The 25581-nt window shown below is 42.0% G+C and overlaps 1 protein-coding gene across 1 annotated transcript in view; it reads right to left on the reverse strand.

Annotated features, from left to right (window-relative positions):
- Nucleotides 1-402: 402 nt before the first annotated feature.
- The window catches only part of NOL11 (nucleolar protein 11), a 35548-nt gene continuing 10369 nt past the window's right edge, over nucleotides 403-25581 (reverse strand). Inside the window, exons 8-18 of the mRNA XM_060252938.1 lie at nucleotides 21428-21504; nucleotides 17514-17637; nucleotides 13120-13223; nucleotides 10540-10614; nucleotides 8486-8670; nucleotides 7855-7980; nucleotides 4239-4466; nucleotides 3293-3371; nucleotides 2785-2877; nucleotides 927-1034; nucleotides 403-553 (exon numbers count right to left, since the gene is read on the reverse strand). Of these exons, the coding sequence (XP_060108921.1) occupies nucleotides 440-553; nucleotides 927-1034; nucleotides 2785-2877; nucleotides 3293-3371; nucleotides 4239-4466; nucleotides 7855-7980; nucleotides 8486-8670; nucleotides 10540-10614; nucleotides 13120-13223; nucleotides 17514-17637; nucleotides 21428-21504 (1313 nt within the window). The 3' untranslated portion in view covers nucleotides 403-439. The remainder of the gene's footprint in view (nucleotides 554-926; nucleotides 1035-2784; nucleotides 2878-3292; nucleotides 3372-4238; nucleotides 4467-7854; nucleotides 7981-8485; nucleotides 8671-10539; nucleotides 10615-13119; nucleotides 13224-17513; nucleotides 17638-21427; nucleotides 21505-25581) is intronic.

Consider the following 25581-nt stretch of genomic DNA (forward strand, 5'->3'; position numbering starts at 1 on the left):
GCAGGGTGAAGCTACCCATAGTATCTAAGCCTATACTTGTGACTGTATTTTGTAAACATTGTTTTAACTGGAGAACAGTGATTACTTGGAATGGGATGTATGATGTCAGCTTGAAAGCAAAATCTACAGAACTAGTGTGCTGTAAGCATAAATGAAAAAAGCAACGTTTAAAGAATGGATTAGTACCTTTGATCACTGCCTTATGTATTTACAGTACTTTGATATAACTTATGCTGATTTGTGTACTTAAAATTTCAACCAGAACCATTTATGGGGATGCCATTATTGGTCATCAGTAACAAAAGCTCTCATTACCATAAATAAGGGAGAACATCCAAACTAACCAGCAGCCCAAGCTGAGTTCTGAAAATCATGTACAAACACACATACCCATAGAACAGATTGGTGGAAACAGTTTTATGAAGTACACGTGACATGTTCAAACAAGTTTTAAAACTTCAATGGAATATAAGCCCATATCTTTTGGGTTGTTTATTCTTTGTAATTCCTTCAGACTTCCTTCAATCTTGTTTAGTTCAGAGTAAAAACGAACCTAAAAAAAAAGAAGCAAGTGGTCAAAATTTAGGCTTTTCAAAAAACAACTAAAAGTCAATATGAACTGCTTTACAGCAGGGGTGGCCAACGCTAGCTCTCCAGTTTTTTTTTGCCTGCAGCTCCCATCAGCCCCAGCCATTGGTCATGCTGGCTGGGGCTGATGGGAGTTGTAGGCAAAAAACATCTGGAGAGCTACTGTTGGAGAGCCCTGCTTTACAGGACAGCTACTTCATGTGAAGTACAGCCAGAAAAAAAGGACAAACTGTAACCTCTATGCTACATGACAACTATTGTGAATTTATGTGTCATATACAATGAAAACAATAAAACTACATTCATGTTTCCAGTTTCAAATGAAAGAAAAAACTTACTTGGGCTCTTACAAACTTGTGCAGGTTAGAAAGCAGCCCTTTTGCTTCTGGAAGCATTATAACCACTGTAAAATGTGCATCTAGGACCAGGCACATCCAGTCCATGATCTGAAATGAAATAAGTGTTACATAAGCATTTGCTGAGTCCAACCAAACAGAAAGGTGCCCAGTCTTCAGCACATCTGTGTTTTAGGTCCAGCTGACTGGACAGAATTTCAAAGCAAATGCGTTTAAGATCACAGCCTTCAGTTGATTCAGGTAAGGTAGCCATGTTGGTCTGAAGCAGCAGAACAAAGTTTGAGTCCAGTAGCACCTTTAAGACCAAGAAAGTTTTATTCATGGAATAATTTCATGTGCTTGCTTATACTGTGAATAAAACTTTCTTGGTCTTAAAGGTACCACTCAATTCAAACTCTGTTTAGTCTTTGGCAGGATATGTATTTTGATATTCTGATGCTTTTGTGACTGTTTTCTACTGATATAAATAATATTTTTCATTATATCCACTTTGTTATCTTACCTAATATGCTATGCTAATATAGATTTCAGTAATCCTAATACACTGCTCATAAGATGCTACCTCATATCGATTGTATTTATCAATACTGTACTTAGTAGGAACTGTTACTGACTTACTGTACAACCTGCCTCAAGTTGTAAATACAGTATATATTTTACAGAAGACAGCATTTTTCAGCCTTCTTTCCAACTATATTAATTCTATAGAGCTGTTATCAAATATTTTATGTCCATACTTTTAGGACTGCTTTTGAGGATTGAATGAATTGATGGTGTTTTATTTAGTGACTGATCTGTTGAACATTATGTCTGTGTGTAGTAATACATATGTATAGAAGGTCCTGTGGATGTGTTTGCGCTCACTGAATTGGATCCACCAATCTCCCCAGCTGTCCTTTTCAACCCCTGGAATGCTGATCGAAGACAGAGTGATTTTGTTCCCTCCAACTTGCTTGGGTGTTAAGTCTACAGAGATACCATGACCTCAGGAAAACTCTCTTGCTATTGGGTGGGGGCACAAGGGGAAATTCTGTATCCATCAACTGACAAATAATTGGATCCAACATTTTGTGTTTTATTATAGTGTTTTATTTATTGTTAGCTGTTTTGTGGGCATACTGGACCAAGAAGATGGGATAGAAGCACTTTAAATGACACTCCCTTATTCTGGAGAGGGGGAAGGAGAGAAAAATATTTTTTCTATACACCAAGAGCACAGGACATGCTTTGCAATAACCCCTAGGCTTGCTTCAGTGGGGAGGGCAGGATATAAATCAAACTAAACTATATTTCAGATTCTCACTTTCTCCCTCCCCACTCACACTCAGTGTAACAATGGAAATTTCAGTAGCTATGATAAAAAGTTGCAGCATCAGCATACAGTCTGTAGCACTCATGAGACACATATGATCAAGAGCAATGCAGCACAGAATAAAACGCCAGTATGCATAAAGTTTTTGATACAAATTTCTAATACATTTGACAATTATAAATGTAAATCATTTTAAATTTAAGCATGCATGGCTGTTGAAATTAGCCGATAGTGTCATTTTTAGTAATGATTTGGTGATATATCCCAGAATGCAGTGCAGACCTTGTTATAGTCAGACATGCAAACTACACAAATGCTTATGGGAGAAGAACTAATGTAATCAAGAAAGTCACCCGCCTCCAACCCATTCTGCAGGGATGAAATCTGAATATGCGGAGGAATGCACACATGAGATCTATTCAGTTAAAGTACAAGGAAAGTCTCTACACTACAAGATCCATACGTGTGCATCTGTAAACAACTGACTGGAGCAGATTAACAAAGCAAGTTTTAGTGCTTTCTCCTCACCTGGTTTATAGTTGGACAAAACATTCCAGGAAGGTTTGTAGTAGCTTGCTCACTGCATTTCATATACAGGAACTGCAAATACTGGAGAAATAACTAGGAAGAAAAAAAAAATCTACTTCAAATGAGAGGCTGATGTCCTATCTTGAATACAGTCCAAGCAACATATTTTATTAAGGACTAGCCAAGATGACACAGAATCATGTGTGATCTTTCAAGTTCACCAGAACTCTTCATCAGGCTGGAAGTACAACAACTGAAAGCAAGGTAGAGACAAAAGCAGACATTGAACTTCTGAAGGTTCTTCCTCTATCAAAATCAATGCAAGGATCTACATTACTATTTAGGGGCAGCAATGATAACCACGTGCCTTTCCTGTCACAGCTATCAAATCTGAGTTTCCCAATATTAATATTAAGAAAGCTGCAAGACATTCAATGGACATTTTTGGCAAATGCTTTAAGAATAACATTACTTAGAAACAAACTGACTTTTGAAGGAATATACTTACAATGACTTGCTCAGCTGAAAGATCTTTTAAATGAGGTAAAAGGAAGGTCTCACTGTATGCTGAACGCAGAATGGCATTACTGCATAAGGTTCAAATTTATTGTGTCAAGAATCAACATGTATTAAGATTTGTACCTAAACTTAACTCAAAGGGAGTCACACAATTAAAAGTTCAATGATTTTAAAAGTATGAACAAAAAATCTATTATCAAATGTCTTCCACTGTCTCTGGGAACAAAAGGCTTTGACTATTAAAGCTCCAAGGAATGAATTTCCAAAATTGTGGAGCAAGGCACAAAAGTCCTAGGGGACCCTCAACATACAGATCACTGGTTTATAAGCACTTCTAAAAATCCCCAGTCAGAAGAAAGCTGGAGGGGGGGGGGGGGGAGAAAGATGTCAAATGATTAGGTCAATACTTGAAGATCAACTTCAGAGCCCAAGATGGATTTTGTTGCAAATATGCAATACATTTACCTTAAATGGGCCAAGACCACCCAAGCCCTTTAAGAATGAATCTCAAAAGAAAGATGATGATGATATTGGATTTATACCCTGCTCTACACTCTGAATCTCAGAGTGGCTTACAATCTCCTTTACCTCCCCCTTCCCCGAACAGGCATCCTGTGAGGTAGGTGGGGCTGAGAGGGCTCTCACAGCAGCTGCCCTTTCAAGGATAGCTCTGAGATAGCTATAGCTGACCCAAGGCCATTCCTGCAGCTGCAAGTGGAGGAGTGGGGAATCAAACCCAGTTATCCCAAATAAGAGTCAGCGCACTTCCGACTGACCTTTCTTAATCTACATTACTTAAAAGGAATCCAGTTCTCAACCCCATGGAGCTATTTATTTTTGTAATCAAACTTCAGTATCAGACTGGGCAGAATAGGGTTCTCAGAAACAGCATTTTTTATGCTGAAAGTCCATCAAGAACAGTGCTGAAAGGATACAGTAATATGGCTTTTTGTGGTCCAACAGGGCAGAAGTTACTTTTATCTAGTGCATGAGATTTCTGGGTTAACTGTGCATCACAGCTGTTTTCCTCCAGGATTTCAGAACTGAAGCCATTCTGTATTACTTTAGATTGGTTTTCCATTTTTCTGTTACGTGCAGTATCAATATAACCAGATACAGAATCTATATTCATATTCATTTCTTCAAGGCTGTCATCGCTAATGCTGCAAAAGAAAGTAAATTTCTACAGTTGGAACACTGATATTTTTTGTATGACATTTAAAATAAAACCCTGAAGTTGATATTTCAATAAATATGAGGATGATCTGCAATGTACAATACAAACAGAAAAGCACAATGTCATTCTTGTGTAAAAGACCCTATGTGTAACACGTTGGCAAGATTTTTACCAGGATTAAAATACTGTCACTTTTTAAGACAGTCAAAACAGTCTTCCAGATATGACTGAGCATTTGTGAAACTTTGCTGGATCCAGTGCAGTGTTTCTGTGGGTAGAATTCCTCAACAGAAACACCCCCAGGAACAAGATATCTGGAGGCATTTTAGGCTGTGTAGTCAATGCTGTGGAAGGGGGTGGGGGGGAGGGGAGCCTTCAATGTTATGCTCTGCAGGTTAAAATTTTTGTACCCACAGAAATTCTGTCCTGGATACAACCTATCATATTTGCCATCATCATGGATTTATCACCAATGATTTTATCAAGGATTTTCCAATCCTATGCAAAGAAAGACTAGAACAAAGAAACCTGCTATATGATCCTTACAAAGTGGGAAATTAGTGAAGGTATGTTTGTTGTGACCTGAAGAGGGCTGGGAGACATCTAGGACAGAGGCCCCCAACCTTTTTTATCCCAGGACTGGCTGCCCTCCGTGGCACCTCCCCTTCCCGTTTCCTCCTCCCTTCTCTGCCCCACCCCGCGCAGCCTCACTGCCTGTTTTTACCACTTTAAGGCCAGGGAAGGTGAAGCGCCTTCCAGACCAACCTCCCCGCCCCCCACCGATCAGCTGATCCAATCAGCCTGAAAACTACGGCAGTGCACTCTTTCAGCAGTCACTCGCCGCTGTGGTTTTCCCTGCTGATTGGATCAGCTGATCAGCAGGGGGTAGGGGAGGTCAGCCTGGAAAGCGCTTCATGGCAACTTCCCCAGTCTTAAAGTGGTATAAACGGGGGACGGCGAGGCTGCGTGGGGGGGGGGGGGCGGCGGCTGTGTGGCCCACTCAGAAACAGCCAATGGACTGGTACTGGTCCACAGCTGGGGGTTGGGGACCCCTGATCAAGGATGATATTAGTGGCAAACACATACTGATTGTGGACTCAAAGGGTTGCTGTTGGGAATCAGTAGTCATCAGTATGAAAAGTATCCTGTGGCGTTCCACAGGGTGCAATTCTATCCCCTTGTGCTTTTCAATTTCTATGTAAAGCCCTTAGGACAAATCATTCACAGTTTTGCGGTTAGATGTCAACAATGGATGATATCCAGCTCTGTATATCCTTATCCAAATCCCCTGAATCAGAGGCCCTCCTGAATTGCAGCCTGGCTGCTGTAGTAAATTGGCTAAGAGTGAACAAATTGAATCTAAACCTGAAAAGACAGAGGTAATGCTGGCTGGGAGGGTGGAAACCTTGAAAGACATTGTGCTCCCACTTCTGATGGAGTTCAGCTGACCCCTGCTGACTGAGTGAAGAGCCTTGGGGTGACACTGGACCTAAAATTATTACTGGAGAAACAAATTAATGTAACTGCAAAGGAAGCTTTCTTCCCACTTAACCTAGCCTGAAAGATGGCCTCTTACTTTGCTACAACTGATCTGGCCACCAGGATCCATGCCAGAGTAACATTAAAACTAGACTAATGAATGCACACTACACTGGTCTATCCTCAGAATCAATTCGGAAATTCCAACTGCTGCAAAATGCTGTGGCTCAGCTATAATCAGGGATGGCATCCTGCAGGGCTTAGCCATCACTTACTGGGCTCAGTTTAAGTTATTAGCTATCACATACAAAGCTCTTCATGGTCTTGGACCCTGATATCTGTGAGACTGCCTCTTCCCCTACATTCTGCCACAATAGATTCACTTACTGGAGCAGCGTCTTATGCAGGTGCCAACCTGAAAATGAGCAAAATCAACAACTGCCCATACATGTTCCCCCTTCACTGTGGTCCCTGCCTTGTACAACGGCCTGCCTGAGGAGATCAGGAGACTTCCACTCTCTTGGCTTTCTGCAAAATGTGCAAAACTAATTAAAGGGAGCTTTTTTACTCAAGCAAGAGTCACACTGTACTAAAGATTTCACAAAGTTTACTTGGATTAGAGAATCTGGTCTATACTACTGTATAGCTTGCTGAAACTAGGATCCTACTATACTTGTCAAGCAACTCGTTCCTTACCTCACTTCCCAGGACTTAGCTACAGTGATCCATGCAATGATCACTTCCAGGTTAGATTATTGTAACTCACTCTACATGGGGCTGCCCTTAAACTTGACCTGGAAACTGCAGCTGGTGCAGAATGTGGCAGCACATGTGCCAATAGCAATGCTTGTGTGGGCTTGCATTCAGCCAGTGCTCCGCCAAATGCACTGGCTACCTATAGAGTACCAGATCCAGTTCAAGGTTCTAGTGCTGATTCTCAAAGCCCTACATGGTCAGAGACCTGCATATCTCAGGGACTGTCTCTCCCCATATGTGCCCTGTACAGCCTTGTGCTCAACTGATCAACACCACCTGGTGCTTTCTGGCTTGAGGACACTAAACTAGCCTCAGCTAGGGCCAGGGCTTTTTCAGCCCTGGCCCCAGCCTGGTGGAACAAATTCCCAATTGAGATCAGGAGCCTGCAGGATCTTTTACAATTTTACAGGGCCTGTAAGATGGAGCTGTTCCACTGGGCTTTTAGTTGAGGCAGCAAGCTTCAAATCCTTCGAACTCTTGGCCAACTATCATCAGCACTGCTCAGAATACATCTATTGCAGCATCGCCATCAAGACAGTCCTCTGTTATTGTTACCATCGTGAATTACCACTGTGGATTTCAAAGTTCTGTTTTTATACTGATATTGATATTGTTTTTATTGTCATGACCTTGTAACCCAACCCTGAGCCCACTTGCTGGCAGGGCGGAATATAAATTGACTTTTTATCATTTAATTTTAAGACTTATGCTTTGCTTCAGTTCTATTTTTAGATTTCTGGCTGGTTACAACACTAATTCCTATTGCATTGTTCACTAAATGTCCCATCCAGTTGATTGTATTCTCACTCTCTGTAATCTGCCTCGAGTCCAAGTGAGTTAGGCAGACAATAAAGTAAATAATAAATGTGAATGAGTTTCTTGCATGAAAAATCTCATTCGCTACCTAAAACACTTCATGCTATCAAAAATTGTGATATAAAAAACATAAGTAAAGAAAAGCAAATACATGCAGTAATTTCTACCTTTGACACTGCTTTCCAAAGTGATGGGTTATTCAATACATTTCTGCTCTCAAAACTCCTTTATTACAAAGGGATCTGAAAAGATTTAGTAGGTGAAAGCAATTCTTATAAGAATAATCATTAATTGAAGTGTAAGTAAAATTATTTTACATGTACCTCAGGAAAGTCCTCAGACAAGCACAGATAACTGCTTCAGGAATATCTGGAAACTGCTGCAGACACAGTTGTAGCAAGTGTACATCTGTCTTCTCCAAGGCAATTGTCATTAAGCCTGGGCACATACTTTAAAACAGAATAAACAGTAAATGTCCAATCTATTCAGATGAGCTGCTCAATATTTTTTTCTTTCACAGAAACTGTAAAAAATGTTCCTAGGTACATCAGAATTAATAGTCAGTTTTTGAAGGCTTTTGTTCAGGGGTGTCAAACTCATTTGTTATGAGGGCTGGATATGACATAAATGAGGCCTTGTTAGGCCAGGCCATGTGTGCCATTAAATGTAATGCTAGGTAGTGGACACATAAACTATATAAAGGACACAGACAAACACAAAGATTTTTTTTTTAAAAAAAACCCTTTAAATAAACATGCTCAAAAGATTAGCACTCTTGCAGTATTTTATTTAACAGTCTCTGATAACTGAAGGAAGCAAGAGAGAGGGAGAAAGGAGCAGACTTGCTTGCGGGCCTGAGAGGAGCCCTTCGGGGACCTGATTCGGCCCCCAGGCTGCATGTTTGACACCCCTGCTTTAATTCTTTACATTGTGTTAAGACTAATCAGAAGCCACCTGTAAGAGAGGCCTTGCATCTGGGCTAGTTGCACTAGGCAGTTAGAAGGATAAAATGCTGGCTCTGCTTCACATCTGTTTATAAGCGCCAATATGATGTTTCCAACAGAGACTTGGAAGTCTGGTATCTGAGCACTGGACAAAAAGTTCATCAGCTTTTCTTCAATTACATTTGGAGAAGAATTCTAAAAAGCAAACAAACACCCAATAGTGCCATCAAAAGTTAAGACAGTCCATTTATCTTATGCATTTTAACTTTATTATGAACATGTAAATTCACGTTGATTTAAAACAATGGTTTTGAAGAAAAAAGTACACTTTGCTTTTTGATGCCTGCCCACCACAGTATGCAGTGGGTTGGATCCCATGGAACCATTCTGCTGGCGATGGCTCTTTCCCTGATGAAAGAGAATGGATCTACAAGATTAAAGTCACTATTTTATGAACACATTTCCTCCTCTCTCTCTTCATATCACATGGAATGTCTCAAGGAAGATGATGCCTGCTAGGTGCAGTTTTCTTCAGTTCATAATTTTAATACAAGTACTTTTTAAGGAATACATTTTTAATCAAGTGGATTTTAAACACTAGTTACAAGTATACCCTGTATACTTGTTTACTACTCATGAAAAATTGCTTAGGTTCAGTCAGCTTTCCTTTTTCAGTCTCACCCAATTCCCCTGCATACTACATCCCCCATGGCTTTTGTATGCATGTTAGAAATAAAAACTAACCATGCATTTTCCAACTGCCCAGAGTGGAACCATCTTAGCTTTACTAAGCTTTTCTGTTTTTCCAAGAAGGCAAGATGCCTTTCTGTCTCTCAGAAACACTGTATCAAAGGCACAAGGTAGCAGCCAGCAGGGAGTGCAGGCTTATCTCAACTGAAGGTCAGTTGATAGCTGAAAAATAAGAGCCCCAAAGTCACGTGCACAGTAGAGCATACAGTTTTCTGAAGGCCTGATAAAGACCCCAGGAGGGTCCAGTCCATTTTATCACATCCAAGACACTTGCAACATGTACAGAACATGTACTCATGCATGGTCATTCTGATGCACAATGGTCCTACGGAGCTCATGTTGCTGACAAGATATAAGAAGAGTGCCCACCATTGCGCAGGGTCGGCTCTTCATCTAGATGGGTCCATCCTGCTTGAGCACTCTACTTACCCCTTCATCCATGGCACCTGAGGTACTGCATTGTCTCTATGTGCCTTTGTGTGCCTCCCTAGTTCAATCTGAAAGTCTGTATGTGAACTTTTTCTAATTATTATTTACAGAATTTATATTCCACCTTTCTGCCTTTACAAGGGCTGCCAAGGTGACTAACAATTTAAAACATACGTAATTCTGCTGTTTGTCTCTGAATAAATTCTGCCTTGGACAACAGCCTGTTTCTTTGCATGTGCTGTGGATTGAGGGGAGAGAGCGCACTCACAAGGTTTGATCCCCGCTGCCTCTCAAAGAAAGATGTGATCCACCCTTGCATGGTAGGCTGCATATGCTTAACTGATTACCCAAAGAGGATATTTCCTCAGGGGCTTAGAAACCCCATCTCAATCAAGCCACCCCACAAGAAAGGACAGAGACACAACACTTCTGTCACAAGCAGGTCCCATGATTCTTAGCATAACCTTTTGGGATGGTCAAAGATGATGCTGCCTTCCTTTTTTACCAGCAGAAAAGTTGAATGGATCCAGCCGAATATCTCATCTACCTTGTAATGTTGAAAACACCTTTAATTATGCTTTTTTAGTGGGAACCCAGCTGTGCTACATTTAACAATAAAAATATATATCTAGTTGTTATAATGCTGACCAATGTGAAATGGATAAAACTCTCACTTGCTAATTCTACCAAAAGAAAATGGAGACTGTTATCACCATACATGAACTACTGTTCTTGCACAACAGTTTCAAGAGACAGTTCATCTGGTTCATTCAAATACACACATCCACGTGCATAAAGGTAAATACAAGAACTCAGGATGCCCCTAAAAATGGTGATCCCTAATAATCTGTCCTTCCACTTTTAACAAGGATTTTTCATATTTACCTTTATAATTAACAGAAGCTGTTCCACTGTTAGCGGTTCTAGTGTTTTTGCACCTGTGGTCCTTCTTGACCTCAACTGCAACACATAACAAAAAGAATTTCCAGAAAAATAATTAAATTTCCATACTTCCTACCAAATAAATGAGCCATTTTCCAACAATAACTATGACTAGATTATAGCTAGTTTTAGAGATTTTTTTAGCAGATTAACAGTGCAATCCTAAATGAGGGCAAAATGCACTCTGGGAGCTGAGTGATCTTTACACTGGTGTAAAGGCCAGTTATGCCAGCACAGGCCTGCAATGCCACTCTGCAACTCTCAGGCATCAGCACAGACCCATAGTGGCTGCCATCAGTGCAACTGAGATTGGAGGCCTGTGCACTGATGGGTTGTGGGCAGTTCTGAGGGCATGGCTGGAGTCAGCCTGTCCCCTAAGCCCTTTTAGCCTGGGAGTACCCCCTGTCTGAGGTGCAAAGATCAATTGTACTAAAAACTGTGTCTCCTCACTGCTGTGGCCATGCCCATGAACCTTGAAGCAGCTCAGGATGTCAACTACAGGCACAACTAATTGTTCTCTCCTGTGGTGGTCAAGCCCCCTTCCCATAGCACCTAATTGCAGCCTCCAAGGTCTACAAAACCCCCCAGCTATGATGCAACACAACTTATGGGGTAGGGCACATGGCACAGAACTGTGTCTCAGAGCTTCCTACTGTGCAGACTTGGAGCATGCAGTAAGGCAACTTTGATGGTGAGAAAAGCTCAGAATGGGTACTTAGCAATACCGGGCAAACACTCTGCTACATCACCCCAAAAGAAGAGCGAAATCCATACTCTGGGGTTGACCTCTCCCATTTCAGATCTCTAACAGGTAAACCATCTCCATAGGCAGGACCCAAAGCAGTGGCCACATACTAAACAGGGACCTGATTCCCAAACCTGCTTCCCAGTTCCCCTTGCTCATGACCAAGAGCCACCCTGGCAACATTACTTCCCACACCCCCAAGCCCAGCAGTGTTGTAATTTGAACAGGGTCATCAGGAGCTGTGGCCTTCTCTGTTAGTAGAGATGTTGACTCTGAAGTGCTGGAATGATTCATTTGGCAGTGCTCAGAAATGCAGACATATTCTCATTGGCCAGGATGTCCATTACAAGTGGGCAGTGGCAGAAGGCCTACCTGGAGCTGAGGCTGTCATGCGGGCAGTGATACCACACGTGCTAGTGGGTGGTCACAGCACCAAGGTGTTGTGCAGTGAGTGTGACAAGGTCTCCAGAGAGAGCTTGGGGACTGAGACTACCTGGTCCATCCTGACAGACAATCTGTAACAGGAAGTGGACAGGGGGAGACTGACCTTAAGAACATAAGAGAAGCCATGTTGGATCAGGCCAATGGCCCATCCAGTCCAACACTGTGTGTCACACAGTGGCCAAATATATATATATATTTACACACTGTGGCTAATAGCCACTGATGGACCTCTGCTCCATATTTTTATCTAACCCCCTCTTGAAACTGGCTATGCTTGTAGCCGCCACCTTTTATCCGTTCTAACCCGACTGCTCAGCAATTTCATTGAATGCCCACGAGTTCTCGTATTGTGAGAAAGGGAGAAAAGTACTTCTTTCTCTACTTTCTCCATCCCATGCATTATCTTGTAAACCTCTATCATGTCACCCCGCAGTCGACGTTTCTCCAAGCTAAAGAGCCCCAAGCGTTTTAACCTTTCTTCATAGGGAAAGTGTTCCAAACCTTTAGTTGCCCTTTTCTGCACCTTTTCCAATGCTATGATATCTTTTTTGAGGTGCGGTGACTAGAATTGCACACAGTATTCCAAATGAGACTGCACCATCGATTTATACAGGGGCATTATGATACTGGCTGATTTGTTTTCAATTCCCTTCTTAATAATTCCCAGCATGGCGTTGGCCTTTTTTATTGCAATCGCACAGTCTTGACATTTTCAGTGACCCCACGACCCCAAGATCTCTCTCTTGGTCAGTCTCTGCCAGTTCACACCCCATCAACTTGTATTTGTAGCTGAGATTCTTGGCCCCAATGTGCATTACTTTGCACTTGGCCACACTGAACCTCATCTGCCACGTTGATGCCTACTCACCCAGCCTCAACAGATCCCTTTGGAGTTCCTCACAATCCTCTCTGGTTCTCACCACCCTGAACAATTTAGTGTCATTTGCAAACTTGGCCACTTCACTGCTTACTCTCAACTCCTGATTGTGACCCTCCTACATCTCTCAGCAGCTTTCAACTACAGTAGCCCTTCAGGATGCCTCAGTGTTGGAAACTAAAGAGCAATGTTTTCTGATGGTTCTACTTGGGCCTTAAGACATAACAAATAATATTTTGGCACCTTAAAGACAAATATTGGGGCATAAGATTTTGTGAATCAGAGTCCACTTTATCAACTGTGTGAAATATTGTAGTCAAGTGGCACAGATTTAAACCCAGAACCACACAGCTAGTTCCCTGGAACACAAAGTCTAATGTGATAGTACACTTTATGTTAAATACGTATGCATTAAACAATATTATAGGAACAGAGAGGTAATAGCATGGAAACATACAAGTCTCTTAGATCCACACTTAACAGGTACAGACTGATCTGGCTGTACACATAACTGGCCATCTTCCTGAAGCATATTCCAATTCACAGACAGAGACTTTGTTTCTGTAAATAAAAATAAAATATTCCTTTTAAAGGGACAAAATGCACTCCCAATGGGAAAATAATATTAATATAAAACTGAATAAGGAACTTTGTTTTTACAACACCATAACTCAATCTATACAGATTATGTTCTTGACATAAGAAAGGAAAAGAGGGAAGCAGGAGTTGTGATCAAACATTCTGGAAGGTTTTTTTTTTACAAAGTGAAGGGTAGTTAGGTTTCGTTTTAAATGGCAGATGGAAGGATTGGATCATATCTTCAAGAGGAGGAGGATATTGGATTTATATCCCACCTTCATTCAAAGTCTCAGAACATCTTACGATCTCCTTCCCTTCCTCTCTCCACAAAATACACCCTGAGGTAGGTGGGGCTGAGTGAGAGAATTGCTCTTGAAAGAACAGCTCTGAGAGAACTGTGGCTGACCCAAGTGGGGAGGAGTGAGGAATCAAACCCAGTTATCCAGACTACACCACTCTTAACCACTACACCAAACTGGTTCTACATCAAACTGGCTTCAGATAAAGTAGTCTTTATCTGAAGCAAGACTTCTCACTTGATGGGAAGAAGTTGTGGAATCCAACCTAATATTTTTAGAAATCCAAACACCCCAGGCTTTTAAATCTCCCTTTTAACAGGGACACACATAACATGGAACAACCACTTTTAAATTAATTCTGAATTTAACACAAATATATAAAAATCAAATTTACATGGAGAACACCCACATATGCCTAGCTATGTCTGCTTTACTATGCAAATAGGCACACTGAAGAAAATGCTTCCTTTCCAAAATTAAGCAGTATAAATCCAGCACAATAGGCCTCTTAGTTTTAGAAAATATAATCACCCATCTAGGAGATTTTAATTCTTTCAGGCAAGCTGCCTGGTTTGTTTAATTTGCCGGAAGAGGTGAGGGCCCTGCGGGACCTTGGCCAGTTCCACAGGGCCTGTAAGGGCCTCTTCCGGCTGGGTTATAATTAACTGGCATTGGAAGCTGAGTGTAGTTTTGATAGACCGCCGTTATATGTTTTATTATTTTACTGTTTTAACTGTGTAAGATGTTTTAAATCCAAAAATTATGTTAGATTTTTATGTGTTGTGAGCCGCCCTGAGCCAATTTGGTGGGAAGGGCGGGATATAAATTTAAACAAACTTGAAACTTGAAATACAATGGAAAAACTATGTAGCCTGCAAGAAGTGTTTCATATAATCCTAGATCTAGTTAGCTAAGAATCAATATGTATGCTGAAGCTGAGATTAGATATATTGCTACATATGAACATATCTAAATAAACTGATAACCATGGTTATATCAACACTTAATATGGACTTTTTCTGAATTATACTCAAAAGATTTTTGTGCTTTTATCTATCTAGGGCAGGGGTGGGGAACTTTTTTCCTGCTAAGGGCCATATGTTTATAACATCATTTGCGGGCCACACAAAATTATCAACTTAAAAAACAGTGCTCCGCCGAGGGAGAATAATTCAGGCCAGCAAAATTAATGCAAATAATTGTTTTTCTATTTGAACTCATGTGAGGAGAACCTAATCTGGCACACACACACACACACACCCCTGGTCTGCCACCCTAGGCAAATGCCTAGGTCCAGGGCTTTTTTGTAGAAAAAGCCCAGCAGGAACTCAGTAGCATATTAGACCACATCCCCTAATATTAGCATATTAGGTCACACACTCATTAGCATATTAGACCACACCATCTGGGATAATCAAGTGCAAACTGAACTGTGACAGTAACTTTTCCAGGCCCCGCAGAAATTCTGGCCGGCCAGTCAGGCCCCAGGGAGGCTGCTGCACAGTACATCTGGGCTCTGTGATCCTGCCTGGCCCTGGGGAGGCTGCTGCATAGCATGTCTGAGTCCCATGATCCTCGCTGGCCAGCCAGGCCCCAGAGAGGCTGCCACATGGCTCGACCCAGCAATCCCTGAGGGCCACACCAAGTGACCTCGAGGGCCGTATATGGCCCTCGGGATGGAGGTTCCCCACACCTGATCTAGGGTGAGGTGCATGGTTCTCCTCCTCATTTTAACCTCACAATTGCCCTGTGATCTGTTAGTAGATGAAAAGCTCATGGTGACCCAGTGAACTCTGTGACAGAATCAGGAATTCTAGTTTTCCATATCCATATTCTAATCACTGCACAATACAGATTTAACCAAATGGAGCCAGTACAGGAAGCAAGAGGTTACAAATATCAATTCACTTACCACTGAATGATGTAAAAAGTATGTATATGAATGAGCAATAACAATATCATACATATTTTGGGGTCATATATAAAACATTCTGATGTGCAATGATAAGGAAGCTTTGTACTCCTACTGAGGATCACTCGGACATAGCACACTAAAACTACTGCCAAAATTGCTAGGCCTCATGGGAATGTGGGATTGTTCAGCCTTGCATACATCCATCCAGTACCTTTACTACCCCTTTTCTTCTTTCTTGCTTTATGATCCTTGACCTGAATTTGAGTTAGCTCCTGTAGACAGCAATCTGTGTTTTGCTTGTGATGTTCTATAAAATGTCACAGATATTGATGGTACTGCATAAATAATTAAAAACCCTATCTGGGATAGTCCATGTAAGCCTGATCTTGGCAGATCTTGGAAGCTAAGCAGGGTTGACTTCGACAAGTATTTGGATGGAAGATGTCCTTGAAATACCTGCAGTCAGGAGGACAGGGCAGGCTTTACTCAGCCACCTCTCTGAATATCCTCCAGGCCTCCAGGAGGGGTCAGTCACCAGAGATCACCATGCCTTCCAGGTGCACACACACACAATAATAAAATATAATTAAGACAACGCATCCTGACTCTTTACCATACATATCAGGAAGCATTACTCTTGACCACACATATGGAGACAGATAAGCGGGAAGAAAATACAGAAATTAAAGTACCTGAGTTACCATTAGGGGTGAATTTTTTTTTAACTGGTATTTTTCAGTTTGGGTCTATTAGACCTGAAAAATTTTGGAGATTAAAAAATGGAATAAAATTCCAGATCCAAATATGGTATTTGGATCTGGAATTTTTCAGAAATCCCCAAAATTTTCATGTCCAATCGACCAGAACCAAAAAATGCCGGTAAAACAAACCCAGTTCAATCCTGGAGTTGTCTTGGCTTCTCCTGCAGCCTGGCTTAAACTAAATTACAGGAGAAGGCAGCACAGAGCTGTGCCAGTGGAGGGCAATCAGCTCCCTGCAAGCACAGCCGATCTCTGGCTGGGTTGCCCTCTGCCACCCATTTTAAACTGGGCAAAAGGAGAATGCAACACAGAGCTGTGTCTGCAGGAAGTGATGGGCTCCTCGCAGGCACAGTGGTTCCGGCTGGGCTGCCCTCTCCTGACATGTAAACTGGGCAGCAGAAGACAGCGCAGAGCCACACAGGTGGTGAGTTCTCAACCCCCCAGTGACCCACCTAATCTTGGGCTGGCTTCTCTTTCAGCCCAGTTTAAACTGGGCTGCAAGAGAAACTAGCCACAACCGAGGTGGTGGGGAGCTGGCTGAACCTCGGGTTGACTTCTGCAGTCCCTTTGAAGGCTTAAAGCAGGGGTCCTCAACCTTTTTAAATAGGGGGCCAGTTCACTGTCCCTCAGACTGTTGGAGGGCCGGACTGCCGTTACTGTACAAGGCCGCGGGCCGTCAGTTCTCCGTCTTCTGCATCTCTCTCCCTTCCCCACACCACACACCCTGGTCTGGGAACTCACCTCACCTCAGTATCACCTCACACTCTGTCTCCGCCGCCTCAGCCCAGTGCCGGAAGTGTGCGTTGCTAATGCAAGTTTAGGTCGAACGTCACTTCCGGTCTGATTTTGCCATAACCCGGCGGGCCGCATAAACGTCCTCAGTGGGCCGCATCTGGCCCATGGGCCGTAGGTTGAGGACCCCTGGCTTAAAGGGACTGCACAAACCTGCCCGACAAACAGCTAAGAAATGGAAACAATTTGCTCCTGCCTCTCTACTGTTTTCAGATCTACCCCAAAAACCCAAATATATCTGGGATTTTTTGTTTTTTGTTGTCCTGAGAAAACCTGGATACATTTGGGGAATTGAAAATATACCCCAAAAATACCAATAAGGCTTGGGTAGATCCAAAAGTGCACCGCTAGTAACACTGGATATTATAGCGCTGTATTCCTTCCACTATATCAAGTTTCTCTAAGACACATCCTTTTGCATTTATTAGTTTTATATGCAGGTTTTCAGAAAAAATTTAGTGGCAAGTCTATCATGCGGACTATAACTGCACAATTAAACTCTTACCTAATGTTGGTGTACTCTTGATTTTCCCAAGAGCAGCAGCTAAGGATGATGTTTCACATTTATACAGGATTACTTTTAATTCTTTCCCATGTGTTACAAAGAGTCTGTCTCCATAACACCAACACTAGAAAAAATGGAATACATTGTTAGTGAGCTAATATCTGTTTGATGAACAATCCACACTGAAGCACAATAGCAATCTAAGATGCTACAAAACTCTGAGATTTCCGGTTCATAAAGGAAGCTTTTTCCTACCTTTTGCTTCAACAGTCTTACCAATACAAATTAAGCATTTTGAAAGTCATAATATTTCTTTGTAAAACTGAGCACAGACGTACTGACACAAAGATAATTGGTTATCATGCTAAGTTCCAAAAAAAGCCTCCTCTACAGTTTCCTAATTTTGTGTAAAATGTGCAATCATCCAAAAGGTGTTTTGAAGCACTATTGTTGTTTTAACTCTTATAATGCAGTAGTTGATGTTTTATGGATGTTACTGTTATTAAAAAATAACAATTGCTGTAGATAGTTCAATGAACAAGCTTCTTAAAGTCACTTTATTTATTTATTTGATTTATATCCTGCCCTCCCTGCCGAAGCAGGCTCAGGGCGGCTCACAACATAAAATCCCACAAGCAATTAAATGAATAAGTATTAAAATTACACATTCGGTATTAAAATAGATATACAATGATTAAAACAGTTAAAACAGAAAAACAGAATATTGAGTTGGTGCTATTCTGGTGGTGACAGCCTTCTTCCACCTCTCTTAAGTACCGGTGCCAAGTCAATTGAATGCCAGCCGGAAAAGGACAGTCTTGCAGGCCTTGCAGCACTGCACAAGGTTCTGCAAGGCCCTCACTTCATCTGGCAGTTGGTTCCACCAGCAGGGGGCTACGATTGAGAAGGCCTTGTCTCTAGTTGATTTCAATTGGGCCTCCTTCGACCTGGGGATCAATAGACTTTTTGATCCCGATCTAAGTACTCTTTGGTGAACATGTGGGGAGAGACGGTCCCTAAGGTAGGCAGGTCCTAGGCCATATAGGGCTTTAAAGGTAATAACCAGCACCTTGTAATGAATCCGGTATACTACTGGCAGCCAGTGCAGTTCCCATAGTCCTGGCTGAATGTGCTCCCACCTGGGAAGCCCCAATAACAGCCGGGCAGCTGTGTTCTGAATTAGCTGCAACTTCCAGGTTCAGCACAAGGGCAGTCCCATGTAGAGGGCATTACAGTAGTCCAGCCTCGAGGTGACCATTGCATGGATCACTGTTGCCAGGTTGCCGTGCTCCAGGAAGGGGACCAACTGCCTTGCCCGCCTAAGATGGAAAAATGCAGATTTAGCAGTGGCTGCTGTCTGGACCTCCATTGTCAAAGCAAGCTCCAGTAGCACCCCCAAGCTCTTGACCTTGTGCGCCCTTGCCAGTGGCACACCGTCAAACGCCGGTAGGGGGATTTCCCTTCCTGGACCACCATGACTCAAGCAAAGGACCTCTGTCTTAGCTGGATTGAGCTTCAATCTAAGCCTAAGCCATCCAGCCACAGCTTTTAGCGCCAGGTTCAAATTTTCTGGGACAGTCAGGCCGTCCGTCCATCAGTAGATAGAGCTGTGTGTCATCAGCATACGGGTGACAACCCAACCTACATCTCCAGGTGATCTGGGCAAGGGGGCGCATGTAGATGTTGAACAACATTGGGGAGAGCACTGCCCCTTGAGGCACCCCGCAGTTAAGCGCGCGTCTCTGGGACAGTTCACCCCCAATCACCACCCTTTGTCCCCGACCATCAAGGAAAGAGGAAAGCCATTGCAAGGCTAACCCCTGAATCCCTGCGTTGGCGAGATGGCGGGTCAGCAACCGATGGTCGACCGTATCGAACGCTGCCAGTAAGTCCAACAACATCAGTACCACCGAGCCACCTCAATTCAGATGCCGCTGGAGGTCATCCACCAGGGCGACCAGCACTGTCTCTGTCCCGTGACCTGGGTGGAAGCCGGACTGGTGAGAGCCTCGGACGGAAGTGTCATCCAGAAAGCTCTGTAACTGCAGCGCTACTGCCCTCTCAATAATTTTACCCCCAAAGGGTAAATTTGAGACCGGCCGGTAATGTGCCAATTCGGCCGGGTTTAACGTCAATTTTTTCAGGAGAGGGCGGACCACAGCCTCTAAGAGGTGTTGGAAAACGCCCTCCCGCAAGGGATCTCTTTATGATATCCCGTATAGGATATCTGAGCTCCCTCTGGCAAGCTTTAATTAGCCAGGAGGGACAAGGTCCAGATCACAAGTTGTAGGGCGTACAGTTGAGAGGATTCTGTTAACTTCCTCTAGGCTGAGTGTATCGAAGCAATCCAGAACAGGACCAGAAGACAGGCACGGGGCCTCGAGTTCACATACTGCCTCCAATGTGGCGGGGAGGTCGTGGCGGAGCGACGAGATCTTATCTGCAAAAAAGTTCGCAAAAGCCTCACAGCCGATCTCCAACTCCCTAGAATTGGCCTGCCAAGTGGCAGTGTTGTAAGGGTCCGAATTGTGCCAGGTGCGAAATTGCAGACACAAACTTGGCCACAAAGTAAGTTTTCTTTGTGGCTTTGACTGCCATTTCATAGGACCTCATAAATTCTCTATAAGATGTTCTAGTTGCTTCATCTCGAGTATGCCGCCACTGCCTCTCTAGCCGTCTGAGTCCTTGTTTCATCTGCCGCAACTCCAGGTTGTACCATGGTGCTAGCTTAGAGCGAGGGCGCAGAGGGCGTCGAGGTGTGATCTCATCGATGGCTCTGGAAAGTCTGTCATGCCAAGACTCACTGCCACTGCTATAACACAGAAATGTGTAAAACCTAAACTGCACCCTAAGAATCTAGATTATGGCAAGCAATTGGAGAATGCCCTACTCACACTGCCTGGCTGCTCTCGCCCTGAAGGCAAGAGCAGCCAGGCAGGGCCAAGCATGTTCTTCTCTTCCAAGCTCAGCTTCCCTTGCAAAGGAACCTGAGTTCAGAGGAGAATGCCTGTGAGTGCACTCTTGGAGGCACTCAGAGGAGAAGAGCGAGCCTGGTCCTGCCCAGCTGCTCTTGCCTTCAGGTAAGAGCAGCCAAGCGGGGCACCTTCTTCTCCTCCAAGCTTGGTTTCTCTTACAAGGAACCCGAGCTTGGAGAAGAACCGGCCTGCTTGCTCTCGCCTTTAAGGCCAGCTGGGCGGGGCGCATTCCCCTCTGAGCCCAGCTTCCCTTGCAAGGGAAGCCACGTTCGAAGGAGAGCACCGCCAATGCGCTGTCCAGCCACTCTCAGCTTCCCGGGTCTGTGACCTGCGAAGCCGAGAGCAGTGGGGCAGGGGGATGGGGTGCCTAGTGGTGCCCCTTAGGCAAAGTGGCACCCCAGGTGCTGCCTACTCCCATGCGCCAGCCATGTCTATCATCCAAGATTGCAGCCTATCATTGCATTCAGATTCTTCAGCGGTCACTATGTAACAAGTGCAGTGATTTAAATACTTTATTTGCTAGTTGCTTCCACAAACACAATTATTTTCATGTCACCCTACAAACACATAGTACTAAGATTGGAGCAGGCAACAGAACTAGCATAGGTATGGATTGTCTGACCCTGGGCTTACTTTTAGCCTACCACAGATGGTTTAATAAAGAATGAGATGGAGCATTGTAAATAAAAGAACAGAAACATGACACAGTAATATACATCAGCAGGACTAGTGTGCACTAAATCAATGCAAATATCCTCTTATGTGCAATAGTCATGTTAACTATTCTTATTTCTTTTAGGCCAAATATTTTTTAAAAACAATGCATCTTCTGGTAGCTGTATTTACTACATTGCAACAAGAAATGTTTTAAGACTTGATTACCATACGTTTTCTTTCAACCAGATGCTTTCCACATTAGAAACAAATGTTGAAGCCTACCTGCCCAGTGGATCCCAGTGGCAATTCTTTGGAATCTTGCAGTGTTTGAAATTTTATATTCCATAAGGAAACCCATTCTACAAACAGGAGAATAAGATATTAGGGGTTGGTTAAGTTCCTGTATTGTTAAGTTTTTTACTGTTTTAAAAGGATTCTGTATTTGATTTGTTGCTGCTGCGTTGTGCTGCTGTTGTTCCTTTTCTATTCTGGTTCTTGGGGGGGGGGCTGTTTGGACTAATTTTTATTGTTAAAAAGTTCAGTTTTTAACAGTTGAGTTTATTGGCCTTTTTTCGGATTTGTTTGGATCTGTTGCTGTTGGTTTTACATCCTGTCCTGTTGTCCCTTTTCCTGGTTGTTTTTTTGGGGTGGTGGTGGTGGTTAAAAGTTAAGTTTATTTCTGTCACGTTTTGGTTTTTTTAAATTACCTCTGGTTGGTGTGAGGGGGTTGGTGTGTGGGGTGGGTCACTTATTTTTAGCTATTTTTAGAGTCTGAGGGTTCCATGCAGTTTTGGGGGCTCTCCTACAAACCCCCTGCCCCCAGTAGCCTCTGATTATACCCTTTGTTGCCACTAAGTTCAATGGCCCACAGGTTATAATGGTAGGATAGGGGCACCCTCTTTGGGTGTCTCTGGAATGCGAACCCCTGGCCCAATCTTTTTGGGACTTGGGGGTTCGTAGGGGAGAGTCCCCTGCAAATTTGGAGGCTCTCCCTCAAACCCCCTCCCCTCCAGGCAGCTTCCAATATATCCTATTTTGCCATTGATTTCAGTGGCCCATAGGGTATAATTGGGCCGTATATTTGGAAATAACCGAATATCTCCAGTATATACAACTATTCCAATATCAGTATTCGGAAATATACAGTATTCCGAATATTTTGGCCCCGTATATTTCCAAATCAGATTAATTCCGAAGTTTTTTTTTGCACACCCCTACAGCACAGTACTACTTATCCTACTGATCCCTTGTTATACCCTACAGGCATCTGTTAACAGAAACCAGAAGTCATTAGCAGCAAAGGAACACAGATGACTTCATCTGCACAGTTTATTTTGTAAAGTTCCTTTTAAGATTTGCACTTGGGTTCCAGGTCTACATACTTAGACCTCTAAAAAGGGTTTTGGTTTTTTACTAGTAGTCATTACTTGCCTTTAATATTGTTTAGATCTGGAATTCTAAGCTGAACCTAGTCTTCCTGAAAAAGCATGAGAAAAATTGTTCACTAAATCGATAAAGTAATTCATTACAGTTTATTTATTTCCCAGTAACTTTTGCTTTTGTCATTAGTTGAGGTCAGCTGTTCTCAAATTTTCTGAAATAGAATCTACTTCTAAGTTTACTATACTTTTTGGGAACCTACTAGCAAAATACACTACTTTCCCGCTTCACAAAACACAATAAATATGGCTATTAACAATGTACAAGTTTATAATATTTTTAACATTAAATACTTATAAAAATATAGTGTCATTGAGCAACTGGCTGTATTTCATGCCCTCTTCACACATTATGCAGCAGTAATCTCAAATTTACAATAAAGCTTCTCCCGGGTCACCCTGTTCCTCATCCTTCCTCCTAGCCCCATGACACACTTCAGGGTTGCCACTAAATTTTTATTTTCTGTGACTTTCTGTGACTACCATTCAAAAAGCTCCAAGTTTTAAAATGCATAGGTTACATTACATTAAATAAAGGTTTTATTAAACGGTTTAAAACTATGCGAGTAGTGAAATGCAAACATTTGTAAAGAGCTTCAATTTGAACTTCTTCAGAACACGTCTGTTTTAAAAATGCACTAAAAATTACAGAGATGGAATTTTAATACATGTAATGTATTAAATAGCTAAACATTAACAAATGGCAGACCATTTTTGTTCTCATTTAAAAAAACCACTAAATTATATTAATTTCAATGGAGATTTTTAAAAAAACAGCTAAACTGAAGCCACAATATTAAACTTAGTTATGAACTTGCAGTTAAAAATAAAGTTAGAAATTAGATGCAAGCCTGCTGGGGGAAAGTGTAGATGACTGGGGAAGGCAATGGCAAACCACCCCATAAAAAGTCTAACGTGAAAACACTGTGAAAGCAATGTCACCCCAAAGTCGGAAACAGCTGGTGCTTGCACAGGAGACTACCTTTTTATTCTTTTTTTTTAAAAATTAGATAACAATGTACAGCTATCACTTCTACAGTTTTCTCTTTTTGTTTTTTCTAGTTTTCTATTTTTGTTTTGCAGCTCTCTTGTTCCTGATTCATTGTTTCTTCTTCTGGTTTGGCTTCTTTTCTCAGTTTTTTTTTAGCATTATCAAGGTGTTTGATTTTTCCCTCAAGTTTCTTCTTTTCTTCTCTTTTCATAGTTTCTTCTTGTTGCTTATGGCATTTAACCTTTAAGTACTGGATATCATGCATGAGCATACCTGACTGACTGCAACATACTCCTATCAATTACAATAGATTCAAGAACTCAGGACAGCAACATAAACTTGATACTGACAAACAACAGTTTCTTCATGCAAATTCTCTAACATTAACTGAAAATCCACTTTCAATTGAAGTGTTATCAAAATACCACTGTAAAATGTATTCATTGTCTTGTTTTACCACATATGCTTGAAACTGAGCCTTAAATTCATTGTGGGTATCTATATTTAAAGCAGTTTATTGTTGCTTTAATTTTTCAGCAGTTGTGTCATTCATTCAATTTGCTGCATGTAGTACTGTCCCTATTCTGATGACTCCAACATTTGGTTTGTGTATGATAGGATCTAATGCTGATAAACCACAACCCATCTTGAACTTCAAAAGGATTTCTCTCAACCAACTTTTCAACAACTGCTGTTACCATGATTGAACATTCTAGGTAAACCTCAGCCACTTGATACTCAGTTTAGTTTTAAGAGCTTCTTTCCTGCAAAGTCAATTTTGACCTTGCTTCTGTCAAGCAAGTTCTGAGACAATTTCATGTCAACTGTTAACAACTGTGAACCTGATGACAATTCCTGCAGCTTTTCTGATTTTATGCAATGAGTTATTAGCTTCCTGATTAGCTCATGAAGCTCTTCATACAAAAAAGGTGCCAATGGCTTCTGGCTTTAAAACCTTTGTAGAAATGGCTCGTACTCTCCTGCAACTGTTTTCATGAATGCCATTTGGGATCTTGCATTGCAGATTTTATGCAACTTGCAGGTTTAACATTAAGGAGCTTTGCTTCTTCCACACACTTTTTGAAACGGTCAAAAACGATAGCCCTATCAAGATGTGTAACATTCTCCAAGCACCTTGTGAAGCAAACTTCTGAAGAAACTGTATTTCTTGTTACAGCACTGTATGACACTTGCCTAGCTTGGGAATCTCTGAACAAATATTACAAGTTCCACAAGACTGAATTAAGGTCCCATTTCACTGCATGCAATCCTGTTTTAAAAACCCATGTATTACATGAAGGTTCTAAGATCAATCATTTTCTTTTCCTTTCTAGTGAGGGTTGGTCAGAAAAAGGTGATTTACATTTGGCCTGACCACAGATGCTTGTAGTTAATTTTGCAAGTGGTAAACTCTTGAAACTTCTGAAGGTCTTCAAGCAGCAGCATTTTGAAGAAAACACTGTTCAGGTACCATGTGGAAACTTTTTGGCAGCATTCATCCCAAAAATGAACCACTAAATCCATCTGACCCTTTAATTTAATTATTCAAAGCTTCTCCAAAACAGATAACAAATATCTGGCATTGTTTTAGTTGTTTCACTAGAAGGTCAGAAAAGTATGGTGCCAAACCAAAAACTACCAAATACATTGCTTTTGTTTTTCCAAGATGAAACTGTTGAGCTATTTGGCCGAGAATAGTCACTTGAATAACTCATGGATGCTGTTACAAGAGTTAAATCACATTTTCTTCATCACTACCTGCAGAGTTCACAGGTCCTCTGGTCCTAACATAGTCTTTGATTGCATAGCTAGCCATACTGGTTTGTGTAGCAGTTAATTCTTTGTTTTTTTCAACACCCTGAACATGTTTTTCAGTGTTTTCAGAGCTTCCTTCTTTCTCCTCTGTGCTTTTACTGCCTGAACTTGCACTTGGTTTTGTACCAAAACACACTGCAACTTATTGCTGACCTCATTTAATTTTCAGGTTTTTCTGGTGTGATGGTCTT

Source organism: Heteronotia binoei, chromosome 13 (genome assembly GCF_032191835.1).
Source record: "Heteronotia binoei isolate CCM8104 ecotype False Entrance Well chromosome 13, APGP_CSIRO_Hbin_v1, whole genome shotgun sequence".
NCBI classification, from domain to species: Eukaryota; Metazoa; Chordata; class Lepidosauria; order Squamata; family Gekkonidae; genus Heteronotia; species Heteronotia binoei.